This window comes from Danio aesculapii, chromosome 20 (assembly GCF_903798145.1).
Source record: "Danio aesculapii chromosome 20, fDanAes4.1, whole genome shotgun sequence".
NCBI lineage: Eukaryota > Metazoa > Chordata > Actinopteri > Cypriniformes > Danionidae > Danio > Danio aesculapii.
Window position 1 is genome coordinate 53800073 of NC_079454.1, and position 23510 is coordinate 53823582.

Here is a 23510-nt window from a genome sequence, read left to right on the forward strand (position 1 = left end):
ACTACAACATACAAAAGAAAGAGATCGACTTAGAATGTCACTTACCTGTTCTGTAATGATTTGACCAGCTGGAGTTTGAAACGTTTGCTGAAAGAAGTGCTGTTTTCCTCCTCTAAGGGCTTATTATGCCATCTCTGTCGCCATCTTGTGGCGGAGCATCAACCGTCTTTGCTCTGCTCAGTATGACAGGCTGATGGCCACCATCGTGCTAAACATTAGAAATTATAAATATTTAAAATAGGCACTATCCTTGTAAATAAACTGCAAAGTTGCAATCTAAACGACTACATTCTCACCTAAAAAGCCTCAAAAGTACATAACGTTGTCTAACAGCTGCAATATTTGTCAAACTGTAGTCCTCTGCTTGCCACTTAAGTGGACAGAGTAATACACAAGGGTGAAGAGGCTGTACGAGTGCTGATATTACTGTACTATGATCTATCTCACGGCTATAAGCCAATCAGATTTGAGAACCAGACAGTATACCTAGTAAACATACATACATACATACATACATACATACGAACAATTCCAGCGTTATGGATGTGACGTTTGCAGTAAAAACTAAAAACATGAATTCGCATAGAAAGTATATGTTAACATTATATTGAAACTTTTGTTTATATTTTCCAGAACAACTAACCTCAGAGTTATGGGACCAGAAAAATATCATCAATCTGTAAACATGTTTTATGCTTTAAATGAGGAAAATAAACATGCGTTATGGATGTGACAAAAAAAGTCTACAGGTTTACAGTTTACAACATGCTTTGTAGAAATTCTGTCAATTAAACTGCACAACCCAAAAGAAACAATGATCATCAAAATAATTTAATATTTTCACATTTATGAGGAAAAGGTGTCGTTATGGACGTGACAGATGTGAAACTGCCACTTGTGTGACTTTGGTAAATCAAATATAATAGTTAAACAGATTCGGTTTCTGTATTTTGGTGAAAACTTATTTTTCATGGCAAGGTTGACATTTCCATGGAATTGCTCATATATATATATATATATATATATATATATATATATATATATATATATATATATATATATATATATATATATATATATATATATATATATATATATATATATATATATATATATATATATATATATATATATATATATATATATATATATATATATATATATATATATATATATATATATATATATATATATATATATATATATATATATATCTCATTTTGGGGGATGTAAACAATAACAATGGTCCAAACATATTTCCTGTTATACATTTTATATTTCCATAGCGTCTGGAAATTCAAAAAGCTTTACATGTTGATGTTGTGGTAGCTGTTTTAATGTAAAGTTCTGATTGGATAGCCTTTTTTTAACAGTTAAGAAATAGTTTGACAATAAACAGAAAATGTTCATGGGCCACTGGCATCACCACATTGAAATAGTCTATATTATATATGAGCAATTCCATGCAAACGTCAACCTTGCCATGAAAAAAGTTTACCAAAATAGAGAAACTGTAAGCAAGTATTTTACAGTACTTTAAAAATACTCATAAATGTATCTGTCAGTGTTTCAAACTATTATATTTAATTTACCAAAATCCCAAAAGTGCCAATTTCACAGCCGTCACATCAATAACGGAAAAATGTCACATCCATAGCGACACTTTTTCCTCATAAATGTAAAATTGTCAAATTAAATAAAATAAATAATTTTTGATCTATAGTGAGCCGACTCATATCTGTTTGATTAGCATTGTTTCTTTTGGGTTGTGCAGTTTAACTCACAGAATTTCTACAAAGTATGTTGTAGACCAGGGGTCACCAATCTCGGTCCTGGAGAGCTGGTGTCCCTGCAGGATTTAGCTCCAACTTTCCTATACACACCTGCCTGGATGTTTCAAGTATATCTAGTAAAGCTGCGGTCACGCTAGAGTTTGAGCTTGCGAAATCCTGTAGTACAGCGCTGCAAAAAGGGGCGGGATTAAACAAGATGATAAGACATTTACAAAAGCGAGCGATAGGTCCATATTTTATATTTCTGTCCAGAAAGGTCATGTTTTGATCCTCGATTGGTCTCACGCAGTCAAGTGATGCGATTTCGCAGGTCGGAGTTCACCGAGCTTGAACTTTGCACCGCAGTAACCTGCGAAACTTGACGCATGACCTTGCGTTTCCGGTCGGACACATTCGCGTGCGTATGAATGGAAGTCTCTAGGGAGAAAACTCCAGTGTGACTGCAGCTTCAGACCTTGATCAGCTTGTTCAGGTGTGTTTGATTAGGGTTGGAGTCAAAATCTGCAGGACACCGGCCCTCCAGGAACAAGTTTGGTGACCCCTGTTGTAGACTGTAAACTCGCAAACCTTTTTTGTCACATCCATAACGCATCTTTATTTTCCTCATTTAAAGTATAAAAAATGTGTACAGATTGATATTTTTCTGCTGTCATAACTCTGTGGTTAGTTGTTTTGGAAAATATAAACAGATGTGTAAATATAATGTTAATGTATACTTTATATGGGAATTTATGTTTTGAGTTTTTACTGCAAATGTCACATCCATAACGCTGGAATAGCTCTATAGCTCTCTCTCTCTCTCTCTCTATATATATATATATATATATATATATATATATATATATATATATATATATATATATATATATATATATATATATATATATATATATATATATATATATATATATATATATATATATATATATATATATATATATATATATATATATATATATATATATATGTATGTATGTATGTATGTATGTATGTATGTATGTATGTATGTATGTATGTGTATATATATACTTATATATATATATATATATATATATATATATATATATATATATATATATATATATATATATATATATATATATATATATATATATACATATATATACATATATATATATATATATATATATATATATATATATATATATATATATATATATATATATATATATATATATACACTATATACTATATATATATATATATATATATATATATATATATATATATATATATACTATATACTTACACATACACAGTCTGCAGCCAATCAGAACCCATCCTTCTTTAAAGCCAGGGCTATTAGGTATTAAATGTTACCATTCTTAGTATAAAAGGATCTTAAACGGGTTTTTAAACATAATTTGAAACAGATCTTAGTATAGGGCTACAGCCTGAAATTTGCAAGTTGACTTTGCAAAAAATGTAAACCCAAAACATAATTTTTCTGTATGAAGGAAATAAAGATTCACACAGAATATTGAATTTTCCAGATAACCCAAAATTTTAAACCTGAATCCACCTGACATGTTAAAAATGCTAATATTTCGCGGGCAAACAATATCTTCAGAAATTAAAATACATTTCTATCCCAAAATCCGTAATAGTAGCCAACTGTTTCTCTGAGGAATTTAATGTATCGGTCAAGTTAACTAACATACGTCGAATATAACCGCAAGTACACACTGATTGAAAAAAATAACAATGATTTTCATACTAACTTACCCGAGTCGCGAGCCCAAACTGTTAGTGACTGAACGGGTGTTTTTTAAATCGCTTTCGTGTTCGCTTTTATGTCCCAGTGGAGGTTCCGTCTCAGCTGCACTTCATGATAGTCACATGATGTAGTGTAGCGTTTGATTTACACATTTCTCAACATTTCGACACTGATGCAGCAGGATTCCGCCAATCGTAAGTGTTATTAATTTAGCTATTATCTTACTATATCTGTAATGTCATTCGGAAAGTCATTTTTGAAACACGAGGAGACCATACAGAGCCCACAGAGATGCTAACAACATCTTCCTCATTTTGTCAATTGTAGGATTATTCTCATTTTCATATACATTTAATCGGTTTTTGGTCATATTTCTGCATTATTGTGTTAAATATAAATTAAACCTGCCTTTATGAGGATCAAACATGATTTAAATCGTTAACTATAGTGTAGTTCAATTAATTGTTTGAAGATTATTCTCATTTTCCTATACATTTAGTTGTTGTTTAGACACATTCCTGCTTTATTGTATTATGTATGAATTAAGCATATCTTTGTGAGGATTCGACATGATCTATTAAGTTAAATAAAATAAAATAGAGTTCAATTAATTGTTTGGAGATTATACTTTATATATATATATATATATATATATATATATATATATATATATATATAGTATATATGTATGTGTGTGTGTGTGTGTGTGTGTGTGTGTGTGTGTGTGTGTGTATGTGTGTGTATATATATATATATATATATATATATATATATATATATATATATATATATATGTATGTATATATAATTATTTAGTCGTTTTGGGGCATTTTCCTTTATTATTGTGTGTGTGTGTATATATATATATATATATATATATATATATATATATATATATATATATATATATATATATATATATATATATATATATATATATATATATATATAAATAAATGAAACATGCCTTCATGAGGATCCAACATTATAAAATTCACAAAATAAAAAATGAATTGTTTGAAGATTATTCTCTGTATTTAATATACATTTAGTCGTTGTTGGTCATATTCCTGCATTATTGTGTTATATATAAATTACATACCTTTATGATGATCCAACATGATACAATCCGTTAAATAAAGTGTATAGTTCAATTAATTCTTTGAAGATTATTCTCATTTTCCTATACATTTAGTCTCTTTTTAGTCATATTATTGCTTTATTGTATTATATATAAATTAAACATTCCTTCATTAGGATCCAGCATGATATAATTTGTTAAATAAAATGGAGCTCAATTAATAGTTTGAAGATTATTCTCATTTTCCTATATATTTAGTCGTTTTTGTCATTTTATAATGGATTAATCCTTTTTGTTTTTCCCTTTTTTAAAAAAAATGTTTTATGCTGTTAATGTAACAAACATGGGTTAGACAGAGCTTCTCATTTTGGTGTGCAAAAATGATGCTATGTACATAAAAGAAAGCATAATATATTCTGCTAATTAGGCATGGGCCGGTATAAGATTCTGACAGTATAATATAAATATCATGGATATACGGTATCACAGTATTGAGATTACTGCTTTAAAATAGATTCCTTTTAAATGTCTGGGTGAAAAACAAAATCGTTTTCCCGTTTGAACACATTTTATTTTAATTTGGGAAACCTTTATCATATTTTGGAACAGTAAACATGTCAGGCTGAATAATTCAAATGAATTATTGACTTCTGCTGTCTTCATAAGTTTAAAAAAACACAGATTTATTTACAATTTAAAACAATATCATCGGATCTTTTTTCTGCTGGAGATACTGTTGAGATACTGATACCTAAAAAACAACAAACAAAAGGGAATTAAATAAAAAATCTTACTCATACATTAAGAATGGTATTACAGAAAATGTTGACAGTTTCAAAACCTTGACTTTTCCAAACCGCTGTATACCTTGAACATGGTTATCATCCCATGCCTACTGCTAATTAAGTCTACTTTTAGCAAATTGAAATATATTCTGTATATATGTATAAATAAATGAATAAAAATATTAAATATCAATATAAATATTAAGCTATTTCTAATAATCACATGGTCAAATTATGACTTCTGAGTAAAGTTTAATGTGCCTTCTAGATTAATATTTAAAACCGTACATTTAAAACACAAAGTCTATATATGTAAAACTATATTTTTGTAAGCAGTTTGTCAACATTGTAGTAAATATTTTGGTGCGTCAAAATGAGTGTGCACTATGATATCAACAGACAAGTTAACCCAGCACAAATTAGTGTATAAAATATCACCAAAATGCAGCATTTAATTGTCATAAATCTAATTAAATACAAAATTGCAGGAATTACTGCAAAAATTTCATTTTTTTTGTGTGAGAAAAGTCACATTTCACTAGGCTGGCTATGGCCCTGTGAAATAAAAATGTATGATTATTAAATCCATGTTATGTTGAGTAGCCTACACCAGTGTTTCCCAACCCTGTTCCTGGAGGCACACCAACAGAACATATTTTGGATGTCTCCCCTATCTCATTCACCGATTCGCTTTAGGTTTTGGAGTCTCTTCTAATGTTCTGGTGAGTTGAATCAGGTGTGTTGGATTAGGGAGAGCTTGAAAATGTGTACTGTTGGTGTGCCTTCAGAAACAGGGTTGGGAAACACTGACCTACACAAAAGAGGTAGTAAATAATAAAAACACGATATTAAAAAAAAAATGCAGTATACACTGTAAAAATATTTATAAGCTTGCAGTTTTCTGTATGTTTATTGTTATTAAAGGGATAGTTCACCCATAATGAAAATATCCTGACTGATTTGTGTTTGATTCATGTGAGTGACTTCAGTCTGTTTGCTGTCATTAATTAGGCTGATTGATTGATTGGACGGATGACCTAAAGATTCGTCATGCCGCCAACCGCTGCTGTGATCAGAGGGGTTCAGAAGCTGGTGCTTTATGAGACCAGAGCTGTAAGTCACTGTTCATTTATTACTGCTGAAGGATAATGTGCTTTGCGTTAATTATTACTGCACAATATATCATTTCAGCGTTGATATTGCAATGTGCAAATCTGCAATAGGCCAATTCTTTGCAAATATCAACCTTCCCATGACATCATACCATCTACACTACCTAGCAAAAGTCTTGTGGCCTATTCAAGTTTTATGAACAGCAAATAATAACTGGACTTCTAGTTGATCATTTGGTGTCAGAAGTGGCTCATATGAAAGGTAAAGGCCTCTAGATGAGGCTTATTTGAGCACAATAAAATCTGATCATGTCTTGATGTTGAATGATTTGATTAGGACAGTAAGGTCTGACTCTGCTTAGACTAAAGTCTGCTCACTGATCCTTCAATAATGTCCAGTATAGAATATGTGCTCATGCTGCAGTGGAAACAGAATGAAGATTGTGTCTGACTCCATCATGAGCTTGGAGGACTGCATCCATACATCTCTGACATGACTCAAATCACTGATTAATAAAGTCATCTGGAATGGCAAAGAAAGCCTTCTTGCAGGACTCCCAGAGTTCATCAAGAGTCTTTGTGTTCATCTTCAACGCCTCCTCCTTCATCTAACCCCAGACATGCTCAATAATGTTCATGTCTGGTGACTGGGCTGGCCAGTCCTGGAGCACTTTGACCTTCTGTGCTTTCAGGAGCTTTGATGTGGAGGCTGAAGTATGAGGAGCGCTATCCTGCTGGAGAATTTGCCCTCTCCTGTGGTTTGTAATGTAATGGGCTGCACAAATGTCTTGATACCTCAGGCTGTTGATGTTGATCATCCACTCTGCAGATCTCTCGCATGCCCCCATACTGAATGTAACCCCAAACCATGATTTCTCCTTCACCAAACTTGACTGATTTCTGTGAGAATCTTGGTCCATGTGGGTTCCAATAGGTCTTCTGCTGTATTTGTGATGATTGGGATGCAGATTAACAGATGATTCAGCAGAGAAATCTTCCTTCTGGCACTTTTATAAATGATCAACTAGAAGTCAAGATATTATGTGTTGCTCCTCCAACTGGGGTCCACCACAAGACTTGTCAGGTAGTGTATAAGTACAAATATTGGAGACTAAATTGTCACAAAGCCTCTGGAAAGGCACATAAAACCAAAAATAGTATGTATTTTTCAGACCACAGCACAATCCTATAATGGAGACCAGTCATTTGACACTTGACATTTCTTACTACATTATTGATCATTTGTTGATATTTATTGAGAAATTAGGGATGTTAATGCCACTTTGTGCTGCTAGATGGCAGTGTTCAGCTGTCATTAAACCTCAAATCAGACTCAAGAGTCTGAACTACTGTCAATCTGCTCACTAAGAGTCGTTAATCAAAGTTTTGTCATATTAATAATATTCTGAATAATTTGGTGCAATCTGCTGGTCATCTTTGGGGTAATAAATGTGTTTTTATCTTCTGATAATCTGTAAATAATGGACATAAATGATGTTAAATGGGGCGGCACAGTTGCTCAGTGGTTAGCGCTGTCACCTCACAGCAAGAAGGTTGCTGGTTCGAGTCCCGGCTGGGTCAGTTGGCGTTTCTGTGTGGAGTTTGCATGTTCTCCCCGTGTTGGTGTGGGTTTCCTCCGGGTGCTCCGGTTTCCTTCATAGTCCAAACACATGCGCTATAGGGGAATTGATGAACTAAATTGGCTGTAGTGTAACAGTGTGTATGGGTGTTTCTCAATACTGGATCGCGGCCGGAAAGGCATCCGCTGCGTAAAACATTTGCTGGAATAGTTGGTGGTTCATTCTGTTGTGGCGACCCCTGATAAATAAGGGACTAAGCCGAAGGAAATTTAATGATTGTTTAGATGTCCTGGAAAATGATATTATCAAAAGTTGTCGTGCTCATAACTGCTTGTATAATAATCAAACAAGTAAAATAAAAATATTGTATACCTGAGTTTGACAACAATAAATAAGCAAAACATTTGTGTAAATGTGTCGCACAAATATACAATATGAACAATATGAAATGGCCCTAATGTGTTTTACAATCTTCATAATTGTAGTATATTAATTATAACACACTAAAAGATTGCTGGGTTGTTGTATGCCAATGTTGGGTCAAATATGGACAAATCCAATATTGGGTTGGTTTTAGTCAATTAAATTAAATTAAACACTTCTTCTGCTCAGCAAAGGTATATGTTCAAAACAGACCTGCGCTAATATTCAATTCAATATATTTTTATTGATAAATGCTCTTTGTCATGATGACAGTAAATAATATTAGACTAGATATTCTTCAAGACACTAGTATTCAGCTTAAAGTGACATTTAAAGGCTTAACTATGTTAGGGTAAAGTTAGTGTAATTAGGCAAGTCATTGTATAACAGTGGTTTATTCTGGAGACAATCCAATCCCTTACCTTAAAATGGTGTTTAAAACAATTAAAAACTGCTTTCATTCTAGCCGAAATAAAACAAATAAGACTTTCTCCAGGAGAACAAATATTATCAGACATACTGTGAAAAAACAATTCCTGAATCTATTCAACGTGTGTGTGTGTGCGTGCGTGTGCGCACGTGTGTGTGCGTGCGTGTGTGCGCGCGTGTGTGAGTGTGTGTGTGTGCGCGCGCGCGCGTGCGTGTGCGTGTGCGTGTGTGTGTGTATACACACACACGTTTGTATGCATGTGTGTATGTGTGTTTATATGTAAGCCCAGTCCTATTTCAAGTGCTGCGTAATATTATTTCGCTACTGCAGTCATGGTACGGCAGCAAAGTTGTTGTTTATTATGCCAGAATAAGAGTGTAGTTCTAGACATATCAGCTTAGAAAATAGCGACCTTTCATTTTCCGACAGTTTTATAGTTAAGCTTTAAGTAGGGAAATTATAGAAATTTTTGGTCATTTTTGAGTGAGATGCTAATGGTCTAATCTGAATCAATGATCTATGCTAAGCTAAGCTAAAAGTGCTCCCATTAGACCTGAAGATTGGCTGAATGGATTAAAAAATGGTAAAATTCTTGGATCATATCACCCAGTCCAATTCCAAGTGCTGCATAATATTATTGCGCTGCTGCATCCATTGTATAACAGCAAGGTTTTTTGATTATTAATCTGAAATGGGAGTATAGTTCCTGGACATATCAGCCTAGAAAATAGCAACCTTTCATTTTCAGACAGTTTTGGTACACAATGTATAGAGTCAAGCTTTAAATAGGAAAGCTATGGAAAATGTTTGGTCATTTTGAGTGAGATGCTAATGGTCTAATCCAATTCAATGATCTATGGTAAGCTAACTTAAAAGTGCTCCCATTAGACTTGGAGACCGAGTGAATAGATAAAATAATTTAATGGATTTAAAAGTGGTAAGATTTTTGGATCATATCACCCAGTCCTTTTTTAGGTGCTGCGTAATATTATTGCACTGCTGCATCCATTTTTTGATTATTACGCCAGAATAAGAGTATAGTTCCTGGACATATCAGCCCAGAAAACAGCAACCTTTCATTTTCTGACAGTTTTATAGAGTCTTTGACTAGAAAAATTATGGAAACTCTTCAGTCATTATTTAACGAGATGCTAATGGTCTAATCTGAATCAATGATCTATGCTAAGCTAAGCTAAAATTGCTCCCATTAGACCTAGAGACCGACTGAATAGATTCAAGAAGTAGTAAGGTTTTTGAATCATATCATTAGTCCTATTTCAGGTGCTGCGTAATATTATTGCACTTCTGCATCCATGTTTCAACAACAAACTTTTTGGATTATTCCGCCAGAATGAGAGTGTAGTTCTTAGATTTATCGGCCTAGGAAAATAGCAACCTTTCATTTTCCGATAGTTTTATAGAGTCAAGCGTTAAGTAGATAAAATATAGAAACCTTTCTGTCAGTTTTGAGTGAGATGCTAATGGTCTAATCTGAATCAATGATCTATGCTAAGCTAAAAGTACTCCCGTTAGACCTGGAGATCGACTGAACAGATTCAAAAATGGTAAGATTCTTGGATCATATCACCCAGTCCTATTTCAGATGCTGCTTAATATTATTGCACTACTGCAGTCATGGTACGACAGCAAAGTTTTTGATTTATTACGAGAATGAGAATAGTAGTTCCTAGACATCAGCCTAGAAAATAGCAACTTTTCATTTTCTGACATAATTAGTACACTTTGTATAGAGTCAAGCTTTAAATAGGAAAACTATGGAAAATGTTTGGTCATGATGAAAGAACTGGAGTAATATGATCATATTTCTTTGTTCTAGAAAGCACTCTAGCAGCTGCATTTTGAACCAGCTGAAGTTTGTTAATTAGGCCAACAGGGCAAGCGCCTGGTAACGCATTACAGTAATCTAATCGAGAGGTCATGAAAGCATGAATAAGCTTTTCCGCATCAGACATTGATAGCATATGTCGAAGTTTGACCACATTTTTAAGATTAAAAAAAGGCAGTTTTACAGATGTTTGATATCTGGCCCTCAAATGACGGGTTGCTATCAAAAATCCCCCCCCAAATTTTTGACTGAGGATGAGGACTGAACTAAGAATCCATCAAGGGTTAGACCAGGGGTGGGCAAATTCGGTCCTGGAGGGCCGGTGTCCTGCAGTTTAGCTTCAACTCTAATCAAACACACCTGAACATGCTAATCAGTGTCTCCAAGATCACTAATTATCTATAAGCAAGCGTGTTTGATCAGAGTTGGAGCTAAACTGTGCGGGACACCGGCCCTCCAGGACCGAGTTTGCCCACCCCTGGGTTAGACGGTGTTATAGGTTTTTGCGTGTGAGGTTTTTGGGTCCAATAAGCAAGACCTCAGTTTTATCTGAATTTAGTAAAAAGTTATTAGTCATCCAATTTTTAATATTAGCTATACACTCTGTTAATTTCGTAAATTCATACAAGTCATCAGATTGAGAGGAGATATAAAGCTGTTTATCATCAGCATAACAGTGGAAGCTAACTCCATGTTTTTTGATGATATCGCCTAGCGGTAGCATATATAGTGTGAAAAGTAAGGGACCAAAAACTGAGCCTTATGGTACCTCACAGTGTACTTTTGATCTGTATGATGCCTCTTCATTAACTGATACAAATTGATAACGTTCAGATAGATGAGACCTGAACCAGGCCAGTGCAGTTCCTGTAAAGCCAACATAATTTTCAAGCCTATCAAGGAGAATAGTATGATCTATTGCATCAAATGCAGCACTGAGGTCCAATAACACTAATAGAGAAATGCAACCACGATCGGATGACAGGAGGAGGTCATTTGTAACTCTTAGGGGGGCTGTTTCTGTGCTATGAAATGCTCTAAATCCAGATTGAAATTTTCCCTAAATATTGTTTCTTTCACGCAGTCTTATTTTAGGTGCTGCGTAATATTATTGCGCTGCTGCATCCATGGTTCAACAGCAAACTTTTGATTATTAAGAGAATGAGAGTATAGTTCCTACACATATCTGCATGTAGCAACCTTTCATTTTTCGACAGTTTCGGTACACAATGTATAGAGTCAAGCTTTAAATAGGAAAATTATGGAAACACTTTGGTCATTTTTGAGTTAGATGCTAATGTTCTAATCTGAATCAATGATCTATGCTAAGCTAAGCTAAAAGTGCTTCCCCTGGAGATTCAAAAATGGTCAGATTTGTTGGATCATATCTAAACTTAAAAGTGCTCCTGCTGGACACAGAGATTGGCTGAAGCATTCAAAAATGGTAAAGCTCAGCTGTTTAATGGAAAATAAGCCTTTTTCCACCCCCAAAAATTGGAGTGCTGCTTTAAACATGCTTTTTCCATCTGTTTCCCAGCAGGTGAAATGTGTGTCCGATATCTGACCTCATTTATGTCAATATGCTGTAATAAAACAAGCCCATGCACATCATTTTGTGCAGACACACACACACACACACACACACACACAGACAGTGCAATACAGTGTGAATCCACTGTGTTCCTTTAATTTCATGCAGTATTTTACAGACTTTTTTTCTCTTTTGAAGCACAGAACAGGACAGTTCGGACCATTTATAAAGCACATTGAGGACTGAACACAGATTATAATGGTGGCTGAAGGGAGAAGGCATAAAGACTGGCTCTCTTTATTCTCGTTCTCCCTCAAGAAACACCAGACTTTATTGCGTCTTACTTGGAAAAGTGTTCAAATCAAGAGCAAGAGAAGTAAAATTGAGTGGCTCTTAGCATCCCATTATACTCACTTATTCAGTTCTTACTGAAAATGAAGTAATCTACCTTCTTTTTAAAACCTGAGAAAATTAAGTATAATATCATGAAAAATGACAACAATTTATCAGATTTATTAATAATTTAGTGTGTGTGTGTATATAAATAGTTGTGTGTGTATAAATAAGTACACCCCTTTTGAAAATTAACATTTTATAAATTTCTCAGTGAACAAAGACAATATTTTTATTATAATATGCACACTAATATATATATATATATATCAAAATATAATAGTTTCATTAAACCGTTATTATATAAGTTAAAAGTTTGCTCACTGAACATCTTTAGGAGTAGAAAGATAATACATTTAATTTAAAATGAGGCATTGCAAAACTAATATTACATATTTTTTTGGACAGTTTTTGTTAGATTAGCTGATCAGTTTTGTCTTTCGTACTGACAAATCTAATGTAAATGCAGAGATATTTTACAGTGAAGCATCCTGTAGAAGATATGAATGTAAAAGACAGATCTGTGAGGGGTCAACTCATTTATGCTCTGTGTGTGTGTGTGTGTGTGTGTGTGTATGTAAATAAATATATGTATTTATATATTTGCATATATATATATATATATATATATATATATATATATATATATATATATATATATATATATATATATATATATATATATATATATATATATATATATATATATATATATATATACTGGTTGACTGTGACAGGTGCGTGAGGCCAGCAAAAACAACGTACGTATAGCCATTTTACTTTATTTCAGGATGCATTATTACAAACAAACAATATATATATATATATATATATATATATATATACACATACACACGCACACGCACAGACTGGATTTATCCCTCCTTAAAATAGCAAAAGTGGATTCAGACATGCCCTTAATGCTTTTGTGTCATAAGCTTTAGACTGTGCACCTCGCTGTTCCAGGTCTTAAATATTTTACCACAGGTCTTATTTTTCTGATGTCCATGTAACGCTACATCTAATGCTCATCTAAATTCTTCTTTGTTGATGTTGCTTGGTGTTCGTGGTGTTGTAGTTCTTTATTTCTCTAGTCCAAATGTCCATATAATTTTTTTGAGGCTCGAGTAAACAGTTGGCACGGCGCTGCATCTAATTTGAGTTGAATATGAAACACTTTGAAGAGATTTTGACTGAAACAGGTACGACTGTACAGACATCTTCATGATCCGTCCATGCGTGATCATAGGGGAGAACCAGATGACCAATAATTATTGGTTAGAAATTGCAACAGCAGTGGGAAAGGAGGAAAGTGTTTGGAAAAGTTTGGAAAAACCTGATAAGTTTGTTAAAACAAAAAAGAGGCCATGCAAAAGTGGAGACCCGGGTGGTTTTAATATTACAGAATATGTTTTTCCACCAGTCACAGGTTTAACACTGATCTATATATTACAATCTTGAATTTAAAACAATTTAATAGTTACAAACTAAAATTAAGGAACAAACAATTTCTTTGATAACTGGAAAGGAATATATGAACCGGTTTACAGTATACTGATGGCCAATTTGTAGGCTTTACTGGTGATAATGGTCAGGAATGTTGGACCGTTATTGCCTTTTAGCTACGTAGAGGACAGAAACTAGTCAGACAGTAATGTGTGAATTGTGGAGCGGGTAAAATAAAAACCGTCAGTATTTTTTAGTAAGTGTAGTTTTGTTTTGCTTTTTTTTTCTTGCCAAAATAAAAAAAAAATAATTGTAGAGCAGCACATGTTCTGTTGTCATTAATATTTAACTTTAATAAGTAGAACTGTCCGAGATGTGAGCAAAAGCAAGTGATGCATCAAAGTTTGATTTAAAAAATCTTGACTGATTATAAAAATCCTTAAATTTATAAAAAATAATAAATAAACAATTAGTTTAAAAATCTTCAATGACATTAATGATATGACCTAGTTCCAAAAACTTCCTACTTCTCTGTTTATCCGTGTTACTTTACTGTCTGTTTCTTTTGACCGCCCCCTGTCATCTCAATGGCGAACACATCAAGTATAAAAGCCTCGTCCGTTTCGTGAGGGTCGTGATGTGGCGCCAGGCGAGAGTATAAATCAGCCTTAAGATGTTTGTTTTTTCTGTAGTTTAATGGTGCATCTAACCTATCTTCAGTACCATTCAGATTAAATACATTTATTTTACCACTAATTCTGTGATTTAGCATTTTCTCTTTGTGTATGCGTGCTTTTGGTATTTTGCTACAGGTCTTAAATTTAATACTTAATGCTCTTAAAAAGGTCTTTAAAAGTCTTACATTTGACATTATGATGTCTGCAGAAACCCTGAGTGTGAGACACAGCTGCTGGAAACATCCAGATGAAGATTAAATCTGAAAGTGCACCATGATTTTCTCCTCAAATAAAGAGCAAGAGAATCTCATGGTTTTCTGACTCACTCAGAGCTCATTGTTGTCGTTCTCTACCACTGGTTTTGTTCCATCTCTGTTTTATTTATATCTGTATTATTTGCTTATTTTTTTATATTTATGATCTACAATTACACGCTTTATGCATGTTGTACACATGATTTTATGTACTTTGACCTGTCCACCCAGTACCTTTACATGCGTACACACACACACACACACACACACACACACACACACACACACAGACTTTTTTTTGTTTTGTTTTCTTTTTCCTTTGCGTTTATCTCAAAATCGTAATGAGAAACTTGATAACTTTTGTCTTTGTTTGTTTGTTTGTCAGCGATATTTCCTGGTGGGCAGCAATAATGCTCAAACCAAACACCGTGTGCTGAAGATCGACCGCACCGAGCCTCGAGATCTGGTCATCATTGATGATAAGGTGAATTATATACACATATACACACACACACACACACACACACACACACACACACACACACACACACACACACACACACACACACTTTAGTAGAATGAGTGATGAGAATCAGAATGCAAAGATGAGGATTAGATTCATGAGCAAAACTGTAATCCGGCACAAAACATTCATGAATAAAGCAGCGTCTCCATCCAGTGAGTGAAGGAGAACAACATCATTGTGTGTGTGTGTGTGTGTGTGTGTGTGTGTGTGTGTGTGTGTGTGTGTGTGTGTGTGTGTGTGTGTGTGTGTGAGAGAGAGAGAGAGAGAGACCCCGACAACATTCATGTGTTTAACTTAAATTCTGTGTGTTTGATGATTTTGTGTGTTTAACTGTCTGAAATTGTGTGTGAGAGTGTGAGAGAGAGAGTTTGTGTGAGTGTATAACTGTGTGTGTGTCTGTGTTTAACTGGAATTGTGTGTGTCTGTGTGTTTAAGTTCATGTGATTGTGTGTGTGTTTAAATGGTTGTCTGCATGTTTGTAACTGATTGTGTGTGTGTGTGTGTGTGTGTGTTTAACTGATCTCATTAATGTCACGTTTTGTGTGTGTGTCACGTCATACGTGTGTTTAACTGTTTGTGTTCGCATGCATGTAATTTGTGTGTGTGTGTGTGTGTGTGTGTGTTTGTGCGCATCACATCATGTTTGTGTTTAACTGATTGTGTTTGTGTGTATGTTACTCTGTGTGTGTGTGTGTGTGTGTGTGTGTGTGTATGTGTCTGTTTAAATCATTGTATTTTCATATATATAACTAATTGTGTGTGTGTGTGTGTCTCAGCATGTATACAGTCAGCAGGAAGTGCGTGAGCTGCTGGGTCGTCTGGATCTGGGTAATCGCACTAAGATGGGTCAGAAGGGATCCTCCGGCCTGTCCAGAGCAGTTTCTGCTTACGGCATTGTGGGTAAGAGCCTCCGTTCCCCCACTGCTAATGCTGCATCCCAATTCACACACTGTCCACTGTATAGCGCATGTGTTTGGACTTGTGGGGGAAACCGGACCACCCGGAGGAAACCCACGCCAACATGGAGAGAACATGCAAACCCCACACAGAAACACCAACTGACCCAGCCGGGACTCGAACCAGCGACCTTCTTGCTGTGAGGCCACAGTGCTAACCACTGAGCCACTCTTTTGCAGGGTGTCTGCAGAGTTGTAAAACATAGTAAATAAGAGCAGTGCAGTGTGTGGAGGACGGGCAGTGTTTCAATGTGATCCGGTTATGTTGTGGTTTTGTGACTGCTGGTGTTGGTTGCTGTATGGTTAACAATTCGAACAGTTAAAGTAAGTAGGTTAATGAATAAAATGTTGATCTAATATTTGGGCGTTATTTGGAGTGCGTTTGGGTGGGTTTTGGACAGCTTTTGGGCTGGAAAAAGTCCGCTATAAGCGGACTTTTTCCAGCCCAAAAGCTGTCCAAAACCCACCCAAACGCTCTCCAAATAACGCCCAAATATTAGATCAACATTTTATTAATATATATCTGGCAACGCTGGTGGTAGCTTGGCACATCAACAGAATCTATTGGCACAGTTGTCTAACCGTGCAGAGAATGGTTTGTAATCGTGCCGCGCCGTTCCAGTAACCATTTGAGGTGTGAACCTACACTGGTCTCACGGTTCGGTTACGATCACCATGTCATCGATTCTGTTCAATTCGATATCACGGTGCATTGACCATGCTTTCCATACACCGTTTTATATTTTCTTCAGAGCACAGCAATTCTTGCATTACAAATAGTATATAAATATATTTATACATTTTAATACAATTTTGTCCTTTAAAACAAACAGTCTGATATATAAACTGTATCTTTAAACAACACAAGGATTTATAGCACATATAGGGTGACAGAACTCATGTGTGATTATGCTTCGTGGATTTGGCTTCTGCTTTTATACTGTATGCAGCCTCATATTTTGGCTGATAGGCTTTTAAAATTTCCAAGCTTTGACCTGGGCATGGTATGCTGGCTGGTTAATTTTTTAAAAGTGAGGCCTCAGGGAATCTGAGTTAACAACACACTGTCTAACTCAATTTATTGCTCAACAGGTTCTCCACAGGGATGTGTGTTTTTTTTTTGTAATATTTTGTTTTATTTACCATTTTTATAAGATTTTTAACAAACACAGTACAATATAAATGATAATACAAAAATAATAATAAATACAATACAAAATAATTGACATTAGCCCCATCCCACCCCCTCAAAAAAAAAAAAAACAACAACAACAACAAAGGGAGGAATCGTCTCAGTTATCAAATATATACAAGTATACATATGACATATGTAGCATGAACAAATTTTTTAAAAGATGACAGTATTCACATTTCTACAAAGTCAGTGTCATGAATATATAAGTTAGAGATGAGAATTTCCAAAGGTAAAATGCTAGATTCCCAAGAGTCTTAAAATAGGTCCCCATGTGGCTTCAGCTTTTTTCTGTGAAGTTTCAAGACGTAGTCGTTCCATTTGAATGACATAAAGCAGCTCATTCAACCATCTCTTAAAACAGGGAGCCTTTGGAGACTTCCAATTAAGTAAGATCATCTTTTTAGCTGTAATCATGCCAACCATCAGGGCTTGCTGTTGGGTTGAAGGAAAAGTGTCCATTATGTTTGAATATCCAAAAAGAGCCAAATTGTAGTCGGGTTGGATAGTGGTTCCATAAGCACTGGAAAACATCTCAAAGATGCTGGACCAAAACTCATACAGGGATGTGTTTTAACACCATTATTGTTTGTACTTTACACTAATGACTGCCAGAGTAAATTTGAATCAAGGTATATAATTAAGTATGCTGATAATCCAGTCATTGTTAGTCTGCTGCATGATCATGAGGAGGGTCATGGCCCAGTGTTGGACAACTTTGTTGCTTGGTGCAAAGACTCTTATTTACAACTTAATATTTCAAACACTAAAGAGATGCTTGTTGATTTTCGCCGCAACTCTATTTCTAATGCTGCTACTACTATATATGGTACTGTTGTTGAGACTGTGAGTGAGTATGAATATCTGGGCACCATTTTGGAGATGATAAACTGAGCTTTGAGGCCAACACTAATTTTATCTGTAAAAAGGCAAATCAAAGACTGATCTACTTGAGGAAGCTTGATTTAATGTGGATAGGCCTTTTCTTTGGACATTTTATTCTTCTTTTATTGAGTCTCTTTTAGAGCTGCATGATTCTGGCTAAAATGAGAATCGAGATTATTATTTTGCTTAAAATAAAGATCAGGATTTTCTCACGATTCTGTAGATGTAAAATAAAGCTTAATATGAGTCGGCTATTATTATTGTTTTCTCTCAAACATATGGTAAAACAACAATAATAATATTATGTGTAGGTCTACTGGTTTCTATAAATAATTCTATTTGACTTATAATAATTCTGATGTTGAATTATGTTATATGCTTGCAATCTGTCATTAACAGCATTAATAGACCATTTAATTTACTGGTAAAATCAACATTATATAGGCTAGAGTAGTTATACTGACACTGTAATCATTTATTTTCATGCACAACTGTGTGTTCGCTATGAAAGTAAAATCAGATCAAATGCTTGCCGTAATCATAACTCTAAAATGCGATATGATCATTAAATGATGTGCTCGCTTTCAGTTTCATTTTCACTGCTAAGTGCTGTTCATACTTAGCGCTCGGCTCTCAAACGATCACTCTGTGCCACAAACTGAAGATTATTTACAACTTTATTACCTGTTACTCACAGCCTATGCAGGTTCTGTTCACAGACGCGCGCGCGTCTATCATTAAGTAGGGCGCGCGCCCGCCCTCTCTGTGATAACAGCTCACGGTCAGCAGCTCACGTCACGTGTGATTTCCCGGCCGCGAATACAGCATTATATGAAGACAGAAATGACATTTTTAGATGAATTATACCCTATAAATACAGCATGTGACTCTTTCAACATCATTTGGAGGTGTCCATGTCGCTGAGCAATGTATGTGAAACAATGAAAAGACTCGTGCAGCCGCCTTTGCTTCTCTCCTGAACTTGACAATATGATTGGCAGAATCGTAGAAATGCTGGATTAAGATCGTCTAGGGGGTCGAATCGAGATCGCGTTTTTTCGATTAATTCTCTTTTAACTTTTGCAGTAATATGCTGGTATGGTAATCTGAGGGTGACAATAAAAACAGACTTTCAAAAATTGTTCATCAATCTCAAAAGATTTTGGCCATTAATCTTAATATTGGACGAGTGTATGAGGAGAGAGTCATAAAAAAGGCTAAATCCATTTTAGCAGATGAGAACCACTCACTTTATTTAAAGTTTTGCCTCCTACCATCAGGCAGAAGGTATACTTATTGTTAGACGGTCTCTCTCTCTCTCTCTCTCTCTCTCTCTCTCTCTCTCTCTCTCTCTCTCTCTCTCTCTCTCATATATTATTGTATTGTTTACTGTTATTTTATGTTGTTGAGTGTGACATTGCGGTCAACTGTTGGTTATTGCTGTAAACCTAATTGCCCTTTGGGGACAATAAAGATATTCTAATCTAATTAATGCATCCTGAAGTGAAAAGGTTATAAACTCCAGCAAGATAAAGTCATTGTATGCAGAACCACAGACCTTTATCTATAAATAAAATCTAATCATGGAAACTCTGTTAGTCATAACTGAAAGCTACACTGTGTTTGCCGGCCTCACGCATCACACACCTGTCAGTCAGTCAGTCAGCACGGCACCTTAAAGGGTTAAACAAATACCGCACAACACTACTACGGTTACAGAAAAGTTTGCGCTGTTATAATTCACTTACCCTTTAATATGTTTTTGGTGTGATTTATAACCCGCTATTTAAAAAAAACGACCGAATGTTTGGAATGAGAGGCTGTAATGTAGCCATGGCGGGATGAATTCTGGTGTGGCGCCCTGCCACGGACGAATAAATGTAGCGGAAACCATGCATATGTAATCTGCAATATGTTAATCCACTTGGAAAGATATTTCATTTACACCACTACAGTTGCAGCTCCAAGTCGTGCTGGTATTACACTGTAAAAAATGGCCGTGATTTCAACGGTAAAAAACTGTAAAAGTGCTACGGTAAAAATCCGTAGCCTGGTTAACATTATGTTTCCTTAATATATATACGGTGAATAACTGTAAATTGACTTTCCCAGAATTCCCTGCATGGCACATCTTTATTATGCTTTTTGTTGACATTACTATGGATCTTCTTAGGTGTTTCCCCATCAGTTCTGTACATTAGAGGTTTATTTTACATCTAATGTTGATAAACAATGTTTATTTCAGGACTTTAATGTTACGTGTGTTACCGTACTGGTGTTTAGTAGCTGTGTGAATGACACTGAGCACCTTCTACACATTGATACACTCTTCTGCTTGAGGGAAAAGTTGTTAGTGATGAGCATTAGTTCATTGTGTAACCTGCATATGGCTGTGTTAATGTGTCTAACAGTGTAACAAAAGATGTGTAGATGTTGGTCATTCAATATACAGACATATTACATCTATAAATGAATGAAATACGGTAGTTTACTGTAAAAATGAGGAATTGCTTTTACGGTTTGTACCGTATTTTTAACTGTAAAATACCGCCAACCACAGCTGCCATTTTTTTTTTTACAGTAAATTTTACGGATTTATTTTTTGCAGTGTAACTTCTATTTTTTAAAGGTATTAAAAAAGATATTAAATTCAACTTAAGATGTTCTGTATATACCCTGTTTTGTATACTAATAGCCCAAATCAGAGGTTTTCAAACTTTTAGGACACACGCCCTCCCAAATTTGTCCAATTTCACCCGCACCCGCTCTCCCTCGAGCCCAAATTATAATGCATGTGCAAACATCATTCACATGTTGCTTGCTGCGTTTAAAGTGCGTAGCATTAATTACACTGAAACATAAATATACAGCTGACCTGATTCAGTGTGATGCTGAGCCTGTTTCTATGAGGACAACATGCTAATCTGTGGTCAGATTCCTGATACGACTAACCGTAAATCATCTTCCAGTCAATAAGCATGAGCCATACTTGCTTTGTTTTGATGAACGTACATACAGAAAATGCTGCTTCGCAAAGCCAAGATCACCCTGACGGTGTGTTCAGTCGAACATTGAGTATGTTTACATGAACAACAATACTTTAATACAATAAGACAATACTCTGATTAAGAGTCTACCATGTAAACCAGTATTTTAAAGATGACCTTAATCCGACTATAACTGAACTGAACAGAAATGGAATTAAGACATGTGGAGTGTGCAGATATTAGCGGCATTACTGAAGTAAACACCGCAATCAAACTATTACAGTCATGTAGGACTTGTCGCCATATTTTCCGACAAGATCCACACACGCGGCTGTCAGTAAAGGACCGCACACACACACACACACACACACACTGACGCCTGCTGCGCTGTCATTTGTCTACCGTGTCTGTTTTGCTCCCTCTACAGATGCGCTGTAACATTGCAGGGCATAATCAGGTGGATGGGTAACAGCTGAGTCTAAGTGTGCACTCTTTTAAAAAAAAAATTTAGTGATGTGTGTGTGTGTGTTAGGCCTCGAGGCGAAACAAGGAAAAAGGAGGGGAAAGCCAAAAGTCACGTTTCAAAAGTTTATTTTAAGCCCACTGTGACCAAACATTAGGCAAAACGTATCGCCAACTCGCACGCTGCTGGTCTCAGTCCAATCCTTAGCATCAGGAAAATGTCTCTGTTATGCAGGACGCTGATAACACACATCACTACATTTTTTTTGTTTTCCATTAAAATAACACACTTCCACCAGTCCATCCTTAAATATTTGCGTCTAATACCCCAGTTTATCATGGGGACATGAATGAAATGTTCATGAGTGAAAGTGAAACTAGAAACGAACTGCGGTAAAGTCGAAAAATTAAAGATGAAACACCCAAAATTACATGAGCCTCTGCAGGAAACGTGAATAGCCTGGTGACGCAACATTCAAAAAGCCAACCCAGGCTCATTCTGATAACGTAGTCCCGCAGACGTTTCTGGAGACCGCGAATTATGTAGCCAGAGGTACGTACAGCTGCATTGCGTTTTTTCTAAGCGAACGCTACGGAGCGGTGTGACGCCGTTCTCTTTCGCGCTCGCCGACTGACCGCTTACCTCCGTGTGGAGGGCACCGTGTACGTCAGTGGACTTGAGACGCAGAGAGGAGCTGACCTTGACGACAACGAACGGATTTGAGTCCCGGGAAGAGCGGGTCCAGAAATCAGGTAAGACAAAAACAGAATCCAAAAAATAAAGGGAACAAGTTCATAACAGGCTAAGAATGTGGTAAAAATCGAAAATGTGGTAAAAATCTGACGAGGGCTTCTCTTTTTCTGGATGGCTTTAAAATGTGTAAATTGTTGGTTGGGTTTAGGGAAGTAAGCGGGCAGGCGGGTCAATCGGCAAAACTGCTTGGGTTTAGGGAAGGAGGAGGAGGGTGGGTCGCCCAGTCAATCATTCAGCCACTTGGACGGACGGTTGTTGTGGGCCTCTTGTGGGTTTACGCGAGAACTCGAACGTCTCTCGCGATCGCCGATGCGAAAAAGTGCGCACAGCGGCCTCTCGCAGATTCAAGAAAACAAAAACTGCACCAATTCGTACCTCCCGGGATGTATTTCGCGGCCTCCAGAAACGTCCATGGGACTACGTTTTCAGAATAAGCCTGGGTTGCAACAAGCACTTCACGTAACACCGTACTTATATTATTGTCTTAAGGCAAATAACTGATGTCCATGTAAACATAGTCAGTCGTGTCTTCCAAGTAAGTGAAAGATCCAGAAGGACATCCTGCTGATTTGATTCAGAAGGGCACTTCTTTGTCAGACGACCGGTTTGACTTTCATTCATTCATCGTCATTCATTTTAAAAAGCACCCGCTCTATTTT

General features: G+C 35.7%; 1 protein-coding gene across 1 annotated transcript in view; it reads left to right on the forward strand.

The window, feature by feature from the left end:
• Window positions 1-3631: 3631 nt before the first annotated feature.
• The window catches only part of fig4a (FIG4 phosphoinositide 5-phosphatase a), a 112542-nt gene continuing 92663 nt past the window's right edge, over window positions 3632-23510 (forward strand). The window contains exons 1-4 of the mRNA XM_056480646.1: window positions 3632-3725; window positions 6409-6510; window positions 15475-15573; window positions 16392-16515. Coding sequence (XP_056336621.1) covers window positions 6448-6510; window positions 15475-15573; window positions 16392-16515 — 286 coding nt within the window. The 5' untranslated portion in view covers window positions 3632-3725; window positions 6409-6447. The remainder of the gene's footprint in view (window positions 3726-6408; window positions 6511-15474; window positions 15574-16391; window positions 16516-23510) is intronic.